At 35.6% G+C, this 20,919-nt stretch overlaps 2 protein-coding genes across 2 annotated transcripts; one reads left to right on the top strand and one right to left on the bottom strand.

Annotated features, from left to right (window-relative positions):
- Positions 1 to 3,690: 3,690 nt before the first annotated feature.
- Positions 3,691 to 7,333, top strand: LOC149405898 (labd-13Z-ene-9,15,16-triol synthase, chloroplastic-like). The gene is made up of 3 exons (XM_089630629.1): positions 3,691 to 4,248; positions 5,348 to 5,860; positions 6,565 to 7,333. Exons 1-3 carry the CDS (start codon positions 3,814 to 3,816, stop codon positions 7,186 to 7,188), a joined length of 1,572 nt encoding a protein of 523 aa, XP_089486755.1. The 5' UTR covers positions 3,691 to 3,813; the 3' UTR covers positions 7,189 to 7,333.
- On the bottom strand, positions 7,330 to 10,929 carry LOC149405897 (amine oxidase [copper-containing] gamma 1-like). The gene is made up of 4 exons (XM_089630618.1): positions 9,432 to 10,929; positions 9,029 to 9,142; positions 8,392 to 8,951; positions 7,330 to 7,782 (listed from the first exon to the last, which is right to left on the bottom strand). Exons 1-4 carry the CDS (start codon positions 10,749 to 10,751, stop codon positions 7,563 to 7,565), a joined length of 2,214 nt encoding a protein of 737 aa, XP_089486744.1. The 5' UTR covers positions 10,752 to 10,929; the 3' UTR covers positions 7,330 to 7,562.
- Between the last annotated feature and the right edge of the window lie 9,990 nt (positions 10,930 to 20,919).

The raw sequence follows: 20,919 nt of genomic DNA, 5'->3' as shown, positions 1-20,919 counted from the left end.
GAAAAAAAACTGTTTTTTTTCAAAAAACTGACAGATGTTTGGTAAACTGTTTATAAAACAGTTGTTGCTGATAACAAAAGCTGATTTAACGTTTGGTAAAATAAATATATTATAATAAAAAGACTAAAATAGACATTCTTAAAAATTAAATAATAATTATTAATATGTTTATTTATATGCATATATATAAATAATATTTTTTTTTCTTAAAAAGAATCAAAGAGAAAAAAAGATAACGTAACAAGACAAACTACTATTGGACTCCAACGACCAACGATATTCCAATAAAATACACAAATCATTTTTTAACAAGTTTCACTCTTAGATAGAAAAAAAATTAGGCAGAGAAAAAATTATGTATTATAGTACAAAAATCATCATAATTTACGAGGGGAGATAGAATTTAGAATATCATACTTAACACCGGCTCTTCTTTATTAATATATCATAATGGTGATTTATTTTTCTTGAATGTGTTTCGATTTAAATTAGTAATAAACTTTGGTTATATCTATGAGATTTGTAACTAATTAGGCTACTTTAAACATGTGATTTTAGATCTAGTGTACGTTTGACAATTTTTAGGGATATAACCAAATAGCTTATGTGGCAATAATTAAGGTCTAATCATTTGTCCTTATTTATTAACAAATTTGTCACTTTCTCTCTCCTATTTTCTTTCAAATAATTTTTTTTTTTTGCATCAAAGCTTCAAAAATTCGTATCTTTCTGATACGAACTCGAAATTGAGTGATTCAGATCCTACAAATTCGTGGCGTCGAGATCTTCAAAAATAGACCCATTGTGTTTGATGAAAAATTATGTTTAATGCATCATATTTACGTTTCCATTTATTTTTTTGATAAATTTCAGTTATTTCCATATTTAAGGTAGTAACGTGATTTTTCTACATCTATGGTATTAAAAATGATTTTTCATCGAACACAATAGATTTATTTTTGAAGATCTCGGCGTCACGAATCCGTAGGATTTAGAATCACTCAATTTCGAGTTCGTATGAGAAAGATACTAATTTTTGAAGTTTTGATCTAAAAAAAATTATTTGAAAAAAAAATAGGAGAGAGAAAGTGACAAATTTGTTAATAAATAAGTGCAAATCAAACCTTAATTATTGCCACATAAGCCATTTGGCTATATCCCTAAAAATTGTCAAACGTAGGCTAAAAACAAATTTCATAGTTTCATTTTGATTATTTTGTTACACTGCTTTTAGTATGGCTGAGATGAGTAGTGATGGCTTTCAGCTTCTCGGGATGAGCGAGATTGGGATGCTTCCTGCTTTTTTCTCTTCTAGGTCAGTTTCTCTTTAATAAATTCATGTGTTTATGAGCCCTTGCTTTTTTGAGTAGTGATTAGATTGTATCAGAAAAGTTGAGTCTGGATCGTTTGTTACTTTTTTAAGTTAGTTGTGAATATAAATAAATAAGAGTTAATATGAGTTGAATGATTATATAAGTTGATTATTCTTAGAATATGAGTTTATATTCAATCTAAATTCTGGATGATTGATAGGAGATTTTTTTAATATGTTAAATTTGGGGTTTTTTTTTTCAGGTTAGAATTTTGACTTCAAAACGATTGGAAAAAAAAAAGAGCTGGAAAAAAATAAACTAAAGGTAATTTAACAATGTCTTTTTTAATAAACTTACCCAGATGAAGAGGTGATGACTAATTTTAATCTGTGTGCTAAAGGAGGGAAGTCAATGAGAAGCTGTTCTGAAGGTTACAGATTTCATGGAGACATTGATAAACTGTGGCAATAGCTCATATTTATAGTTGTAGATGTCGTTTTCGAGAAAAATCTTGAATAGTCGTTTTCTAGAAAAAAAAAATTCACATATTTATAGTTGTAGATGTCGTTTTCGAGAAAAATCTTGAAGAGTCGGTTTCTAGAAAAAAATTATATTATAGTGATATCGTTTTTTTTCCAGAAAATCTTGTATATATTAGCCGTTTTTTTTAACCCAGAGGTTAGAATCTACAACCGAACAGTGGCAAATTTGTAAATTTCAATTTCAATCAGAATGGCAACACTGTAATAATGGAACTTTTAAAAGGCATTTTTCTAATATTTCAATCAGAATGGCTAGTATTGTAATAATGAAACATTTAAAGGGCATTTTCATAATTAAACTGTATACATAATAGTAAAATGAGTCTTGGTGAATAGTTAACACCGGCTCTTCTTTATTAATATATAATAATGTATTCAAACCGAGGGCGGCTATGGTAGAATACCAAATAACATGGCCCAACTTGTTGTTGTTCAATTCCATCTCATTTATTCATTTCTTCTTTTCTCCATTTCTTTATCTCAACTTCTTTTCTTCTCCTTTTCTTTCTCTCTTCCTCTTTTTGTGTTATTTATTTTTAACTGAATCATTAAGTATATAGTCATATTTACAGTTTTATATTGCTATATAACCAACATTTTATAAATCTTAATAAATAGTCACGTTCATGTATTTACATGTATAAATTGACATAAATACTCAACCATTTTATTTCAATAAAAAGACAAACTAAGAATGTCACGTCATCTTTATGGCTACTTAACTAAGATTTACGAAAGGTTAGTTATATAGCAATCTCAAACGTTTTAGTTGGCTAATCACCTAATTTTATGTTTTTAATTTGATGTACTTCAAATTTTAAAATAATAAACTGAAAACAAATTATTATCTCCCTTTTAGACTACGGCTTAACATAATTAATTCTTCTCTATATGAGATTATCTAAAAGGTTTAACACCACACAAACACCCTCTTACAAAGTCCACAAGACACCAAAATTGGATGCTTATAAGTTATAATAAACCTGTTTTCCATGAAAAAAAAAAAAAAAAAAACATGAATAAAAATCAACTTGTCTGGACACAAAATTAGGTTAGACGTGCCTACAAAAGGGGTTGCCATTTTGTGAAATTTTTATATACATATATTCAAAAATTAAAAAATATTTGTTAATATTATGTGTTAATATTTTAATATACGTATCGGAGTTTCTGTTCTTGATTTTTAAATGACCAATTTTAGGTTTCGTAAATGTTAATTAAAAAAATGCATTAACAGTAAATATTGTCTTTAAGCCTTGTGAGTCATCCCTTATCCTGATTTCGAATGATTATGAAGTTTGTCACGTTATATTTTCTCCTTTCTCAGTGTAACGAAAAATTTCTAATACAATATAAAAAGTAAAACAAAAAAAAAATCAAATACATCATGATTATAATCTTGAGAAAATCAAGTAATGAAATAATTACTTATTTGTTATTACACGTTTTTTTCCCTTCTGTAGATCATAATGAGAAGCTAGGATAGGTCCTTGAACATTGTGGTTTATCATGCCGGAAAGGATGATTTTTCAATTTAGGCCAACCATTGTGACAAACTTTGCAAGATTTGACAAATTTATTAAACAACAAAAGAGTCAAAACATATCTTGATTGATTTTGGTATTTTAATATTGGTTCCGTAAATTTCCGTGTCCCAGATAGACTTACGTACACCACACACCCTCTTAAAAATTCCACAAGACACCAAAATTGGATGCTTTCAGATCAACTTGTCTTCCATAAAAAATATATGAATAAAAAAATCAACTTGTCTTTTAACTCAAAATTAGGTTAGACGTGTCTACACAATACTTACTAGATAGGGATCGAGTGACTAAATAATGACATCAAATAAACGAAAATAATTTCTATCCTTTATTCTCTCTTTCACTCCTAAAGATATATATTATATATACAATATTTTTTTTTTCTAGAAATCCCACTACACTCGCTCGAAAATGTGGAGCTTGTTATTCAGTCGTGACGAAGAAGAAGAAGGAACGCAAGCATGGCTTCTCTTTTCAGTCGCAACAATGAGTACCGTTTTCATGGCAATACTAATGTTTTTTAATCTCCGGCGACGGAGGTGGTCGCCGGAGCTACCGCCGGGTCCGTACGGATTGCCGGTGGTGGGATATCTTCCGTTTCTGGGGACGGACCTTCCTCGGGAGTTCGACAGGCTGGCTAGGGTTTACGGACCCATTTTCAAGCTGTGGCTCGGACACAAGCTCTGCGTCGTTGTCTCTTCGCCGGAGCTCGTCAGAGAGGTGGTTCGAGCACAGGACACCAATTTCGCCGACCGAGACCTGACGATCTCCAGCTTTGCTGGGACCCACGGCGGAAACGACATCGCGTTCGGGTCTTACGGCCCAGAATGGAAGAAGCTCCGCAAGGTATATATACAGATATATATTATATACATACACACACACACACACACGTGAACTTGGCCCTATAACCTAATTTAGTTTTGGGATCGAATTATTATTTTTTTTTGGGATGAAATAGTAGACCTTTTCATTTACTGTATTATAAAATGGCCTTAAATTATCAAAAAGTGAACATGAAAATTTCTTTGAGGCAAGCAATACGAATAGGTTGTGAAGTGGATATATACTCGAGTTTTATTATATATTAAGAAAATTCCAAATGATATGCCGTGAAGAGCCAAATAAGTCTATCCGGGGGATTAAGCTAGAGGATTTGTCTTTAAGGCATGTCATTCATGGGATAGTATTTCTAGGCCTTTTAATTCCTGAGCTCTCGGACAATTGGAATTGCAATCAGAATAGTAAATTTGAAAAACAAATATTCACAATAAGGGTATATTTGAAAAAATAATATAGTTTTTATATTTTTAAAACATGGGTAAGATTATAATTTTCTAAAGTTTAAAGGGGTCATGGTGGCCCATATTTTATTCCTCTAGATCACGTAGCCTTTTTTTGTACGGTCTCAAATCAAAGTTCTAGGCTTTGCTAGTACGACGTATAGTTATATGTCCAAATGGTAACTACACGACAAGTTCGGACCCAACTGGCGTTGATTGATGCTCGACTAAAAAGACTGAGCATGAACATTTTAAAAAAGAAAAAAAAAAAAGCTGTTAAATTGAATGAAAAAAAAAATAATGTAACAACATCAAAATAAACTGAATTGATGGCATACATAAGTGAAAAATTAAACGTAATGCGAATAATTTTAATTGAATCCAAAACTTACGAATTCTAGTCTAAGAAACCGAAAAAATTGTGGAGAGAAAAATTTCACACTCAAATTACAGCATTGACTAAGAAAGTTATTACGTGAACGATTACACTTCTAATTGGAGACAAATCCATACCAGATAATTAATTTGATATGAATTCGTAGTATTCATGTAACAAAAGTTATTATTATTATTTTTTTTTAGGAAAATGCATGCAAGTTTTACATTGGCATGATTAAATTTTTATCATAATTAACTAGTTTACAAAAATAATTGAACTTAAGGTGTTCGTGAGAGAGATGATGTCCAACAAAATCCTAGACAACTTGTACGGTATAAGAAGAGAAGAAGTACACAAGTCCATCAAGAGAATCTACCAAAGCGTTGACTCTCCGGTCAACCTCGGAAACCTGTCGTTTGAGACAGCCACGGACTCGATTCTGAGCATGGTCTGTGGGGCCGCCATGCGCGGCAAGAACTCGGTCAACGTGGCCAAATTCAGGGACGCAGTGGCAGATCTGATGGTGCTCTTTGGGAGTCCCAACGTGTCAGACTTTTTCCCGATCCTCGCTCCCTTTGACTTTCAAGGGATCGAGAGTGAAACGAAGAGGGTCGCCGAGGAGATCAGCGATGTCTTAGATTCTGCCATCGAACAGCAGAGGAAAATGAACGCTCAATATTCTAATGGTGAGAGTGATAGTCAAGGCGTTAAAAGGATGGACTTTTTGCAGTTCTTGTTGGAGCTTCATGATGAGAAGTCCTCGATCACTATGGCTCAACTTAAAGCCATACTCCAGGTATGACGATACAGGGATTCACAAGTATTTTGGTCTCTCATATTTTTAAAAGGGTCTATTAGATATATAGCTTTATTTACAGTTTTTATTCGTCATTTAGTCAACTTTTACTAATTTTTTAGTAAATGGCCATCATTATATATTTACATGCGTGAATTGATTGAAATTCTCTATCAACACGTTGGTTATTTACTTAGAGTTTACCTAATACTACTTAAACGTTGGTTATTTACCTAAAATTAAAAAAATGTTGATAGTTAAAAATTTCTCTAGTTTTAGTTGACTAATTTGCTAATTATTTATATTTTCAAATATCTCATATGCGTAAAACGTTCGTATCAAATTTATTTCTAAGTGTACGTACAACATATTCTCAATATCTTGTTCATTTGCAACAACAAAAAAAAAGTTTCTTTTTGCAACGACAAACAAATATATTTTTTTGGATTGAGATACTAATCAAGTTACGAGTATCTAACATATTCATACTATTTTATAGAAAATATTGACCAAAAGTATTATAACTTGTGCAAATCTTTTCATTTTCTAATTCGATCCGATCCATTTCTTTCCAAACATTTACACAATATCGAGTAAAAACCTTATATCATAACTCATAACTCATGTTTTTTTTCTCCAATTTTTTTTTAAGTAGATGCATGCCCATGGACATATAAAGATTGTAATTTCCTATTATTGTATAGGATACGTTCGTGGGCGGAACAGACACAACGACCACAATGGTGGAGTGGACGATGGCGGAGCTTCTAAAGCATCCCGAGGCGATGAGCAAAGTCCATGAAGAGCTAACACAAGTGGTGGGTTTAAACAACATGGTCGAAGAGTCTCACTTGCCTCAACTCACTTATCTAAACGCGGCCATAAAAGAGGCTCATCGTCTACACCCAGCGCTGCCTTTCCTCGTTCCCCGGCGTCCCATCTCAACCACCACTCTCGGCGGCTACACTATCCCTACAAACACAAAGATCTTTCTCAACGTCTACGCTATTCATAGAGACCCTAGCAATTGGGAAGACCCTCTCGATTTCAAGCCCGAGAGGTTCCTCATCGGCAAGTTTGACTACTCGGGAAATGATTTTCGGTTTCTTCCGTTTGGGTCCGGGAGAAGGATATGCGCCGGTGTCCTATTGGCGGAGAGGATGTTGAGTTACACTCTCGCTTCCTTCTTGCACTCCTTCGAGTGGAAGTTTCCGAGGCCATTGGAGGAGCTCGATATGTCGGGCAGGTTCGGGATAGTAGTGAAGAAGTCGGAGCCTCTAGTGGCCATCCCTAAGCCGAGATTATCCAACTTAAACTTTTACTCTTGATCACACTTCTCACCGGTCAACGGCGACGAATCCCAAAATTATATGTTACTACTACATTTTTATTTATATAAAATAAATTATACATTGTTGACGCGGTTTTCACCGGTCAACGGTCACGAATTCTATAAAGGAAACTCATATTTTTTTTTTCTTATTTAACATCTCGTGATTTCGTAACGCCTTGCACTAACTCTTACGTTTTCATCTCTGAGTTGTTGATTTGAATATCAAATTTCCTTCTCTTAATTTGTTGATCAAGCTACTCTTCGAGAAGCAAAATCATGGACCGAAAGTGTACGGTGGTTCATATATCCAACATAACGTACATTACATTCATATATGAATTAAAAGTAGTCCATCGAAAGTGTTTATAATTAAGTTAATCGGGCCTCGGAAGTGGGTTTGCAAAAGGGAAGGTCTTTCTCAAGGTTTGGAGGGACTCGAAGAATTGGGTTCCTCTCGAAGAAGTTGACGGGCTTGAGCGCAAAGCTTGACGAGACTGTGGGCATTATTGGGTAGTCCTCTTGGCACGGCACGTGGTGAAATCCCAATGTGTACCACAACACTATGTCCTTGTTCTCTATCTCCCGATCCCTAAGCAAAAAAATACAATAATATATTCTCATGATCATCGTCATAATCATATAATAATAGAGTCTTGAATGAATACGTCTCTAAAAGTTTAAGCACCAACTTTCTCCACTGATCTATATATTACTATCTAGTTCGTCGCTATATAGACAATAACGAGACAATAACTACTAATGCACATAATAAATACTGTGGCTCCAATATCTGTGGTTGAGAGATAAGGTGAGCAATATCAATTCACACATAAAGTCGACAATACTTAGTGTGTGACACTATATTTTAAAGTCATTATCTTAGTGTGTTTTTATTTGAGTGTTTTTACGTGCGAGTTGACATTACAAAAGTGTTGAACCAAAGACGAGGCATGCGTACATTTGGGACCACAGTTCATAAGTGTTGATAATATATCATATGAGTTCCATCTCAATCTCGTCTCACTATGACCATACATTCTTAATACATAAACTTAGTTTTTTTTTTTTTTTCTTTTGGTGTGGGATTTCTAAAAAAATCTAAATTCTTTGTTTTTTTTCCCCTCAATTTATGTCCGTCCAATTAAAATATACTATTTCATTGCAATTAGATATCTTCAAGTATGTAACAATTGCGTACCTTTGGGACCAAACATCAAGCGTATCATCTCCTTGGCTTTGGTACGGAAACAAACCTCCGGCCCAAACCTCGGACGCGTTGTACGGCGTAACCCATATCTGATTATTCGTAAACCCTCCTCTCTTTTGAGGCGGGTCCTCCGGGTCCAACAGGCTCGCAGCCGTGGGGCCCGGGACCACCTTGTACCCGACCGGGTTCCCAAGTCGGGTCCTCTTGCCCGGGTTGACCACGTGGAACTCCGTTGGGTCATACAAGCTTAGCCTCACTCGCGCCTCGCTCTCTCTCTCGGCCACTTTTCTCGTGGCTTTCAGATAGCTCTTCCTCGGAGTCCTCGTCTTCGAGGACTCTTCACCGTTCTCTTGCCTCTCTAAGCGGACTTTTGCGAAGGAGTTATTCGAGCCGTCGACGTCGAGATCGAGGTAAAACGTGATGTAGTGATCGTGGATGACTCCGATCACGTTCTCCGATAACAATGTGCCGTAGAGATTCTCTCCGTTGGGGACTTGGTTTGTGTTGGAATACTCGCTGCCTTTCACCATCAATATCCCGCTTAGCCCCACCTATATATACATCATGTACACGTCACGTGACGTCACACTTCTCGGGTGTTATATATTATAATTATTACTTTGCTTACTTTGATTCGAATGAGTCCATCAGTTTGAAACTCCCAGTCAACGATGTAGTCATAGTTCGCCACCGAAGCGGCCATTCTCACCACAAGCGTCACCTTTGGCCTAACCTCTCTTATCTGCAACGACAACAAGATTATAGTGACAAATATACGCATAGCGTTTCATCACTTATTTTGGACAATTGCATTCATTGCGTATTGGATTTTACAAAGGAAAAAATAAAATTTGAAAAGCAAAAGTAATGAAGTTAAAAGTAGTAGTGATGTCTCTTTATTTCTTCCTTCTTTGAAAAAAAAAATGAAATTTTTCTATAAGAACTAATCATACAACAAAATGTGGGGAAAAAAAAAAAAAAAACAAACAAAAATGGGACGGAAAATCCGAGCTTTGTGAAGAATGACTTACGTTCATGTCCGTGATAGGGCACTCCGAGTGACGCCATGCGATATCGCCGGCGTAGCTCTCGAAGACGCAAATCATGTCGGATCGGACGTAAGGCGTGCCGTCGGCCGCGGCGAAGACTGCGTCGATGAAGTGAGCGTTTCTCGGGCAGTCGTTGAGCGGTTCGAGAGGCATGGCTTGGAGGCCGAACCCGTACTCACCCGCGTCCATGTACGTCTTGAAGTACCAAGCCTCAGTCGGGTCCATGTACGGCACGAAAAGCTCCGACGCCATCCCTTTGTACATCACCTCTCTCCTCTCCCCCGTCTCCGGATCCGTCACCGCCGCCCCCGAAATCACCACCCCCGCCCTAGCGTCGCCCTTCACGTGAAATTCCCAGTTCGCCCACCGCACGAAATGCCCCTCTTCCACCGTGAAGCTCGGCCCCTTCGGCTGTTCTAATGATATTGGGTTGATCAGACTCACGTACTGATGGTTCTGATCATGACTGGCCTCGGCCGCCAACACAGAGAATCGATAATCTGTGTTGGCGGCGCGTGGGACGGGCAAGTGGGCGCCTTTCTCTGAGACCTCCAAGACCTCCTTGGTGTCGAGGTCGACGGTAACGGTCAAGCCCTCGATAGGTCTCATGTAGAAATTCGCGGTGCCTTCTTTCGAGTAGCATTGGACCTTGATCACTCTCCGTCCCTCCTCGTGGGCCCCGAACCAACCGGGGGAGATCGGGATGCACGCCAGGTCAGCGGCGGCCACCCCTCGCCGGGTCACCGTGCGATTGAACTCTTCGCTCGAGAACGGAGCCACGGTCGCCGCCACCATATCCTCCACGGTCATCGTCGGGTAGCCGGTCTTCGGGCCGGAGCCGAGGACCGTGACCTCCGATGTAGCGAGGTCCACCGCGAAGACGCGGGTCCCGCTTCCGTCGCCGTCGGAGAAGCGGGCCACCACGGAAGCTCTCCTCGCCGGAAGCGGGTCCCCCTTCCGCCACCTCAGCACGAGGGGCTTCTCCGGCTCGAGAAGCTCCACCGAGTGGAACGCCGGCGAGGAGAGGTGGCCGGAGCTGATCACGGCGGTGCGTGCGAGGTTGATCTCCGCCGGAGTCAGCGGGTCCAACGGGTGGTGAGGCACGTCGAGCGCGTGGGACTTTCGGCGGCGCGTGGGATGATCAGACCGGGAGATTGGATTGTTGGGGAGATCGCGGCGGTGGTGATGGGAGTCGAGAAAATCCGAAGTCGACGGAGGCGCGTGGGTCCACGTGAAGATAGCGAAAAGTGCGGCGGCGGAGAGAGAGATTATTAGGAAGCAGAAGATGTTTCTGGATTCCATGGCGGCCAGTAGTTTCTGTGTGTGTGTTAGTGTGTGTGTGTGTGTATATATATATGTAGTGAATCAGATAAAGCTAAATAGAGTTTCGTAAGACACGCAAAACGATAATTAATGTGTGACGACTGACAAGTATGTCTCGACGTGGAATGGAGAGAATCTCCATCCACTCAAAATATTCATCTGCAACATTTTGTATCTAGTGAATTATAATAGATATGAAATAATATATTTTTTCAAATATTATTGAAATTATTTGATTGGGATGGTGTACGTTTATATAAGTTCAACTATAAACATTGGAGTCTACGGTGACGAAATCTTGGCTTACTGATTAAATATTTTACTAATAAAGAATAATATTGGACCGTTACGGCAACTACAAACCTTAATTAATGTTAATATTGTTTATTTTAATTTTATATTTTAAAAGTAAAGTACGTTCAGAAATTGTTTGAAAAGAGATCCGTCGTGGACAACAATGACAATGGCATAATAGATTCGCGTAGCCTTATATTCTGTTTTAGCTTTGGGAGGAGATATATTATATCGGCCCCAGGAATATTCAAAATCACTTAACTTCTATTTGTTTTTTTTTTTTAAATAACTTTGATAGATATTATTAGAAGTATGAAGCTCAAGTTTGGCCCAAAGTTAATAATAGTTGCTCCAAAGTAAGGTCAATATCGTCTCTTTCCTATTTTTGAAGAAGTCCGACTATACGACTTGTGGTATCTTCTAGGGCTATAAGCAAATAGCAGCATAGAGAAAAGTCAACGAAATATTTTATAATAGAGAAATATAGATCTGATACATCCGATTTTTGAAGAAGCCTACTCCGACTCTTGACTATAGTTTGACATAAACGAATGACTATATATTGACCTTGGCTAGGGCTATAAGTAAATAAGAATATTGTTATACACAAAAGCGAAAAGCGTTCCTAATGGTATTGTTTCTGGTTAAGTGGTTATTGTTTGGGTCTCCATTAGACATCACAATCTCCATCGGCCGTGTCTCCGACGAAGACGAACACTATGATTCCGACGATGAAGACACGACTCCGAAGAAGATTCCGACGATTTCGACATTGGAAAACTTGGAGAGGTCGAGATTAGAGTCAACGGAGGGGTTTGACTGTGCGATTTGCTTGGACGATCGAGTCAGCGGTGAGATTATAGTGATGCCCTGCTCTCACGCTTTCCACGCCTCTTGTCTTCTCTTCTGGTTGACCAAAGCTCACACGTGTCCCACGTGCCGTCATGAATTGCCGACCACTCCCGAGCTTGATGACGATCCTTATGCGTGGCCACCCACTATCGGAGTCGAACTCGTATCCTTAATTTTTGATTTCCGTTTTTGGGGAATTACGGTAATTTTAAGTGGTTATGATTTACTTCCTTACGATTACGTCATTGAACCTATTCCATTCATAATTATTATTCTAATTATGATTCTAGCATTTGCTATTATTATTCTATTCTCTATTGCTACTATTATTGTAATATATATTATGACCAGTAGAACTCTTTCTAGCCTTTTTTAACACTCGTTTGTTCGTGATTTGCATTCCTTTTATAAACTTCGATTTTCACTATATTTTTGGATCATAAATTAAATTTGACTGTTGTTGCCTATACTCTGTCTTTGTTTTATGCTTGTGTTTCTGGGCCTTATAAGTATCACTCTCCGAGTTAATATCAAACAATGATAAGTATATAGAGCCAATGCGGATGGAAAGTCAATGAAACATTGATACAATGTATATACTTGTTGCAGTGGAATAAGCAGTTACTGCTATAAAATCGACGACCACACCAAAAAACAAAAGAAAATAAGAGCATTTATTGGAAGTGGGAGATCGGTGAAAATAAGATATATTCTCTCGATTCAACAATTCGTAAAGAAAAATTCTACATTGGAAATGGGAGATCGGTGAAAATATTCTCCGATAAATGGGCATTTAGGGATAAAGTCTTCACCTGTGCTAACCCGTCGGAGATTAATATCACGGTGGAGCATTTATTCTTGGAGGGGAGAAGAAACTGGGACCCAAAAAAAGATGGCAGACATTTATAATTTATTATTTATAGTACCATGGTAAAATTCAAAAAAAAAAAAAGTTGAAGTTATCTCACAATGCATTAAAAAGAAATGTTCATGTAATGATTATATTTTTTAATTTTAAAAAAAATATTTCTATATTATTTTTTATGATTATAATTTGGGTTTTTTGTTGCACAACTTAAGCCATTTATAATCTTGGGCCCAAGTCCAACCCTCGACCCCGAGGGTCGAGGGCTTGATCTTGAATTGGACCTAATGTTTTATTTCTTAGGCTCGGCCCTTTGGACAGCTTTACTCTTTTCTATATATATTATTGCTAGGTCATAGTATCTTTACACATCCCATATGTAAAGATATGGGATTTCTTTGTGAGTGATTTTTTGGCCCCCCGAGGTTTGATTCCCAATATCTCTCTATCTCGATTTGGGCTTGCTGACCAAAATAATGGCTATTCGTTTCTCTATTTGGATCTTTCCGACACGTTTTTCATGTCTAACATGAAAAGTGTTCGATCATAACAAAGAAACATAATACCATGAATCATAGGATCATAACAACAAAACATAGAGAGCATTTCTATAAACAACTTTAGGTTCGCTCTTTCATGTATTGGATGGACGAACTTCTTACATGAAAAGTGTTTGCGCCAGATTATACTACAAATATGATTTTCTTAATAATTTTGATTCAAAATCTAATAGGTTTATTTTAATTCAAGAGTATAACTACTCATTTTGTGTAATTACGTTTCTCCCTCTCTCTCTCTCTCTCTCTCTCTCTCTCTCTCTCAAGTGAAGTATAAATCCAACATAAACTTGGTAATAAAAACAAATGCTCAATTCAATTTATTATGGAAGACTCGATACTAATGACAAGATTAGGAAACAAGCTCTTACCAATTCGTACTCTCCAAGACAATGGAACGTTAAATTTGTAATCAAATTGTTAGTCATGCACATATGGCAACTAGAAAATATTTAAATCAGACCCTCCTTCATAAAGTTGTTTGCACCTCTTGAAGCAATATGTAGGTGTAGTTATGCAGATATTTTCTCATTCATTTAAGATATAAAAATGGCTAAATCATATAAGCGATTGTATGGGAATTAAACTTAATTCAGCGTCTCAGGTATTTAAGCTCAATATTGCACTTCACGGGCTTTAGCTTTGCTATATTCTCAAATGTTTTTAATGAATTCTTGATGCAGATTGAGATTGTGTACAGCAACGGCAATGAAGATAATGACGGAACACTTGAAGACCTTAAATGGAAATAAATAAAGGTGAGTTCTTAAGGTTTCTTTAAAAATCCTCCTCACAATTTGCTCCAACTTATTGAGGCTCAGGATTGTTTTTTTCTTTTAACACATGCTTTATTGAGAGAGTTTAAGTTGCTAAGCTTTATTATTAAGTTGCTAAACTTTATAAAAAGTTGAGGGGACCTTTCTTTCTTCTTCTTTTAAACAGAATTTCTCATTAAAATTACGACCATACAAAAAAATTCGGACATAAGTCGGAACCTCGTTCAAACACATACGACTTGTTTGGCATGTCATTAATAAACCATCATTTAAATTAAAATATTAAATGATTTTGTGTGTTTTAGAGCAAAGCAAGGAAAAAAACCATTCAAGTTGTTTAAATGGTCATTTGACCATTCTTTTAACTTTACTAGGTAGGTGAAATTAAACTCATTAAGAATGTCCACAGTTTAAAATGTATTATTTTATGTATATAATAATATTATTAAAAAAATAAATGTATTAAAATTAAGAAAGCTTCAAATTAAGTTATATTGTTATAATTATAACTTATAATCATTTTTTTATTTATTGAACAAAATATTATAAATTTTTATAGTTAGAAATAAATTATCAATAATGTAAAGTAATAATTATTTAATTTACATGATATTATATCATTTAACGCCATTGAGTATATTAAAAAAATAAATAGAACATTGTAATTTTTTTTATCTACAAATAGGATAGTGTATCATATTAGTAAAATACTTTGTACTCAACCTTTTTTTTAAAAGATTAGGCAAAATACCCATTAACCAAAATTACTATATAAAATGTACGAATATACTCTTTCACGAGTTGAATTATGTAAATAAAAATTATAATAAACGTCAGTAGTACAATTTTTTTTTTTTTTTTGCTTTTGTTTGACATTGAGCCTAGTATATTTAAGTTATACAGCATTGTTTACTTTTGTTTATTGCTTTTAATTTGCACTTTCAACATATATGCTGGACAAAATCACAATAAATAATTGATTTTGAAATATATATGCATAAATTTGGGTAAAATAAATTAATTTAAAAAATTGGAGTAGTCGAAATAAAATAAAATAAAATTTATGCCGAAATCATTGGAATCTTCTTCGGCGTAGTCGTGTTTTCATTGTTGGAATCATAGTCTTCTTCGTCGGAATCTTCGTCGAGATGACCGATGGAGATTGTGATTTTTAATGGAGTCATCATCAATTTATGCTAATGAATATTTTACAAATCAAGAGAATTTGACTATTTAGCAAAACGTAACTTTGCTATTGACTAGTTAACTATAAAGCCCTTTATAATAAAATAAACTTATATGCCCTACCAAAACTTTTAAAAATGAAAGTCAGGTAACTAGCCCGCTAAAATATTTGGGATTGATATATAGTCAATATTTCGTAAATATTAGGTAAATAGTCATAAAGACGACGTGGCTTTATCAGAGAATTTTATGCATTCTTGATTTGCCCCTCGTTTTAAATTCGGAAATAATTTGCGTCGTCTGTAAATAGGCGTAAATTTATATAAACCGTCGTAATCAATTGTAAATAGTTGTACATAATATTGTAAATATTTGTTTATTTTGCAGTGAAAAAAAATCAATATATCGTAAATAATCAACAGATTCAAGTATTAACTTCAAAAATGTTTGTAAATTATAAATTAATAATTGTAAATAGTCGTTAATATGTAACAATAAAACTCAATATTTTTAAATAGTCGTTAATATGCAACCTCATATTGTCTCGTAATGTTTTAAATTCGTTTTTAAATCATTTATGAAAAAGAAAATAACTCTAATTAAAGATAATAACTGAATAGTCAACTGATTCCTTAAATTATGGAGAAAAAAAATTCGTGTGGTGGATTTTATTCATGGGTATCACAACTAAATAATACTCGGCTTAAAGCATTTAATTTTAAATCTGGGTTTTTCTTTAGCGCAATTTTAATGAGATATTCAGTCATTTTACGCGTTTAAATATATGAATTAGGCCATTTATCTAAAATTTATGAAATGTTGATGATATAGAAATGTGAAACTGTAAATAGGACTATATACCTAATGGACTCAATTTTTAATCAGTTGTGTGAGTTGACATTTTTTTCTTTTTTATCCAAGCAGACAATCTTGATGACATTTAATAGAATTCGTGATTATAATGGCCGATAACGGCTTCAATAGAATTTTAAGTCACAAAAAAAGCATATCAATCTTTCATCATTTTAGTTTAAGTAATTTGAGTACATTGAATGATTTCTTATACCTATGTTACTATAATTTGCCATTAAAAGAGTACAATTTGTGAAAAGCAAATTGACCCTATTGTAATTTCAATACTCAAATAAATATATCGATGGATATTTTTTATTCAACACGTCACAAAGCTAGTGTAATAATAAATATTTTGTCGTTATTTTTTTTAACGACATGGGTTTTGGCTTAAGTAAAACGATGTATGTTTAGGCTCAAACGTGGAAACGACAAAATAAACCAGTCGCTAGTACAATGCGTGCGCGTAAAGGGCGAGGAGTATTTGTCAAGGACTTATATACCCTGTAACTTATTCGAATGTTAGGACACAGATGTAATTTCGGATTTTGCTTTTTATTGCCTCTCGTCCAAGACACTCACTCACCATTTCTTTCTTCAGTCTTCACTCCACTCTTTCGCTCTTCGTCTTTTTTGTCTCTCTCTTCACAACGGTGCCCTCATCTGCGTTACTTTCGATTTCTTCTCGTTTTTTTTTTAATTTCTTTTCTTCGCTTTCTTCATTTTTTTTCTAATCGAAATGTAGTCGTCCATTACATTTTCATAATATTATAGACATGCTTGAACAGACTGAATCAGGTTTTTGGATTATTACGGTACTTTCGATTTCTTCTCGTTTTTTTTATTCATTTTCTTGGCTTTCTTCTTTTTTTTCTAATAGAAATTTAGTCTCCATTACATTTTCATAATATAGTGTACGAATATACTCTTTCACATATCATCACTGAAGACTAATAGCAACGATTTTAGTACCATACAACGATGGTTTAAAGCGTCAACGTTTAACCCTTTACTCCATTTTCAGGGTTCAGATGGCTTCCAGCGATAGCGAGGGCGGAGTCTTGGCGCCAAAGAGGGTGTTAATGAGGAGGAAGCCTCTCGAGTCTCAGCAAAGATGCTTTACGATGCCACCTACAATTTACACCACAAGAAGAAAGATTTGAAGAAAAACTCTGGGAAGGCACTCTACATTTGGTGTTTGAAGATGATTGCATACTTCATGGTGTTTGTTGCTCTGGTTTTCGTAGTGTTGTCAATTTACTATCATTGTTTTGCCAATGATAAGACAATGATAAGATATAATGTTAAATAAAATTGTCAAACGCGGGCTAGAGAGTATTTTTACAACCATTCATTAAAAAGGGTTATGAGAAATAGTCTCTATTTACAATTTGTGAGCGTGTCCTTCAATGATTTTTTCGCTTGCCTTTTTATATTGGCAAACTAAATGTGGGTTGTTGAAGGAGTCACTGCTCGTCATCGCGCCGACTGAAATAAAAAAACGAAGAAAGTGAGAAAATACGAGAAGCGCTGAACACGCAATCTTATTCACTCTTTGATTGTTTTATTTTTAATGTAACTCTTTAGAAACAATCATGCACCTACACTAAAAAAAAATATACAGTTTTTGTATATTTCTTTTTAATGTATATTATAAACTATCTTTGAATGTCAAATAATTAATAATTAATATTGACATTTTCATAAATTAATATTTATAAACTTCAATTAATGTCGAGCACACGGATCACTATATTTTTTGGATCATAAATTAAATTTGACTGTTGTTGCCTATACTCTGTCTTGGATGGCTTACGACTCTGTGACTAACGCGATCCACCAGAAGAAGGATCTGAAGAAATCCTCTCCGAATGCATCCAAGAACGGGTAAGGTGATTGTTGCGGTGATTATCATTGCGGTGTTCATATACTGTCACTATTTGGCTTGATCTCGGAAGGAAACTTGTCAAAGACAGTTTAAGCATTACGTACTCTTTTTATAACCATTCATTAAAAAGGGTTATGAGAAATAGTCTCTATTTACAATTTGTGAGCGTGTCCTTCAATGGTTTTTTCGCTTGCCTTTTTATATTGGCAAACTAAATGTGGGTTGTTGAAGGAGTCACTGCTCGTCATCGCGCCGACTGAAATAAAAAACGAAGAAAGTGAGAAAATACAGTTTTTGTATATTTCTTTTTAATGTATATTATAAACTATCTTTGAATGTCAAATAATTAATAATTAATATTGACATTTTCATAAATTAATATTTATAAACTTCAATTAACGTCGAGACACGGATCAATATATTTTTTGGATCATAAATTAAATTTGACTGTTGTTGCCTATACTCTGTCTTGGATGGCTTACGACTCCGCGATTAACACGATCCACCAGAAGAAAGATCTGAAAAAATCCTCTCCGAATGTAGCGATTTCACCAAGTGCGCGATATCAGCGCTCTGATACCATATCGGATTCTACAGACCAAGAAATTAGGAAGAAATGTAGAAGAAGAGACAAACAAGAGAATGAAAGAAAATATTCTTTGAAGAATTGATTCGACTGATTAACCAATTAAGGTACACAAGAGATACAAATGCACGCCAACAAGGCAAAACCCAATACAGTCAGCAAAACACACTAACTGTAAACCAAACAGACTAAACGACGAGTCATAAACGACACAAAACAAAGGAGTGACTTGCACAACACGCAAGCTCACTAATACAACCGCCAAACACTAAGTACATAATCCCGATACAACTAGCGGATAATAAAGATGTCCCTATCAGCGAAAAAGTAAATGTGAATCGCAATCAAGAGTGAATACAGAATCACGATAACCAAGATGATGCACCATATGATGCGCACCTCGCGGAGGCGCCTCTCCTTTGCCTCTCATGTGAGTTTCCTCTCCGCGCGAGCCTTTGTCTTACTTCGGACGTTCTGTCCCTGCCCATCCATCACCATCTTTTGCGGCTTTGGGTACTTTCTCACTAGGACCCTCCTTGGGGCCGAAGTCCCCCCTACTTCCTGAAAGTCCTCGGCAAACGGATGGACCATTTTCTCCATTGTCTCAAATGTGAGATATGATCCCATTTCTTGAAGCCTCTCCGGTCCTACTATCGGTAGCGAAGCTGCTGCGCCGTCGTTCTGCTGCTGAACACACGAATACTTCACTTTCCATTTCAACATAAAACAAGTCATTTATAAGTCCCAGAAACACAAGACATTTATAAGTCCCAGAAACACAAGCCGAAAACAAAGACATAGTATAGGCAACAACAGTCAAATTTTAGGAAATAACATTGAAACCTTAAACAAAAAAGAGTACGTAATGCTTAAACTGTCTTTGACAAGTTTCCTCCCGAGATCAACCCAAATAGTGACAGTATATGGACACCGCAATGATAATCACCGCAACAATCACCACGAGGCCCATAATAATAAAAAGTTGATGCCCGTTCTTGGATGCATTCGGAGAGGATTTCTTGAGATCCTTTTTCTGGTGGATCGCGTTAGTCGCGGAGTCGTAAGCCATCCAAGACAGAGTATAGGCAACAACAATCAAATTTAATTTATGATCCAAAAATATAGTGATCCGTGTGCTCGACGTTAATTGAAGTTTATCAATATTAATTTATGAAAATGTCAATATTAATTATTAATTATTTGACATTCAAAGATAGTTTATAATATACATTAAAAAGAAATATACAAAAACTGTATTTTTTTTTAGTGTAGGTGCATGATTGTTTCTAAAGAGTTACATTAAAAATAAAACAATCAAAGAGTGAATAAGATTGCGTGTTCGGCGCTTCTCGTATTTTCTCACTTTCTTCGTTTTTTATTTCAGTCGGCGAGATGACGAGCAGTGACTCCTTCAACAACCCACATTTAGTTTGCCAATATAAAAAGGCAAGCGAAAAAATCATTGAAGGACACGCTCACAAATTGTAAATAGAGACTATTTCTCATAACCCTTTTTAATGAATGGTTGTAAAAATACTCTCTAGCCTGCGTTTGACAATTTTATTTAACATTATATCTTATCATTGGCAAAACAATGATAGTAAATTGACAACACAATGAAAACCAGAGCAACAAACACCATGAAGTATGCAATCATCTTCAAACACCAATTGTAGAGTGTCTCCCCAGAGTATTTCTTCAAATCTTTCTTCTTGTGGAGTACACTGTTGGTGGCATTGTAAAGCATCTTTGCTGAGACTCGAGAGGCTTCCTCCTCATTAACACCCTATTTGGCGCCAAGACTCCGCCCTCGCTGCCGCTGGGAGCCATCTGAACCCTTAAAATGGAGTAAAGGGTTAAACTTAACCCGTCGACGCTTTAAACCACTGATGTATGGTACTAAAGTCGTCGCTATACGTCTTCAGTGATGATATGTGAAAGACTATATTCCTACATTATATTATGAAAATGTAATGGACGACTAAATTTCTATTAGAAAAAAAAAGCGAAGAAAATAAAAAAAAAAAACTAAGAAATCGAAAGTACCGTAATAATCCAAAAACCTGATTCAGTCTGTTCAAACATGTCTATAATATTATGAAAATGTATTGGACGACTACATTTCGATTAGAAAAAATGAAGAAAGCGAAGAAAAGAAATAAAAAAAAACGAGAAGAAATCGAAAGCAACGCAGATGAAAGCATTGTTGTGAAGAGAGAGACGAAAAAGACGAAGAGCGAAAGAGTGGAGTGAAGACTGAAGAAAGAAATGGTGAGTGAGTGTCTTGGACGA

Source organism: Urtica dioica, chromosome 2 (assembly GCF_054948205.1).
Source record: "Urtica dioica subsp. dioica isolate 48M chromosome 2, U.dioica_male_clone48M_v1_H2, whole genome shotgun sequence".
NCBI lineage: Eukaryota > Viridiplantae > Streptophyta > Magnoliopsida > Rosales > Urticaceae > Urtica > Urtica dioica.
The sequence above is the reverse complement of the archived record's forward strand: the minus strand, read 5'-3'. Positions and strand labels throughout refer to the sequence as shown.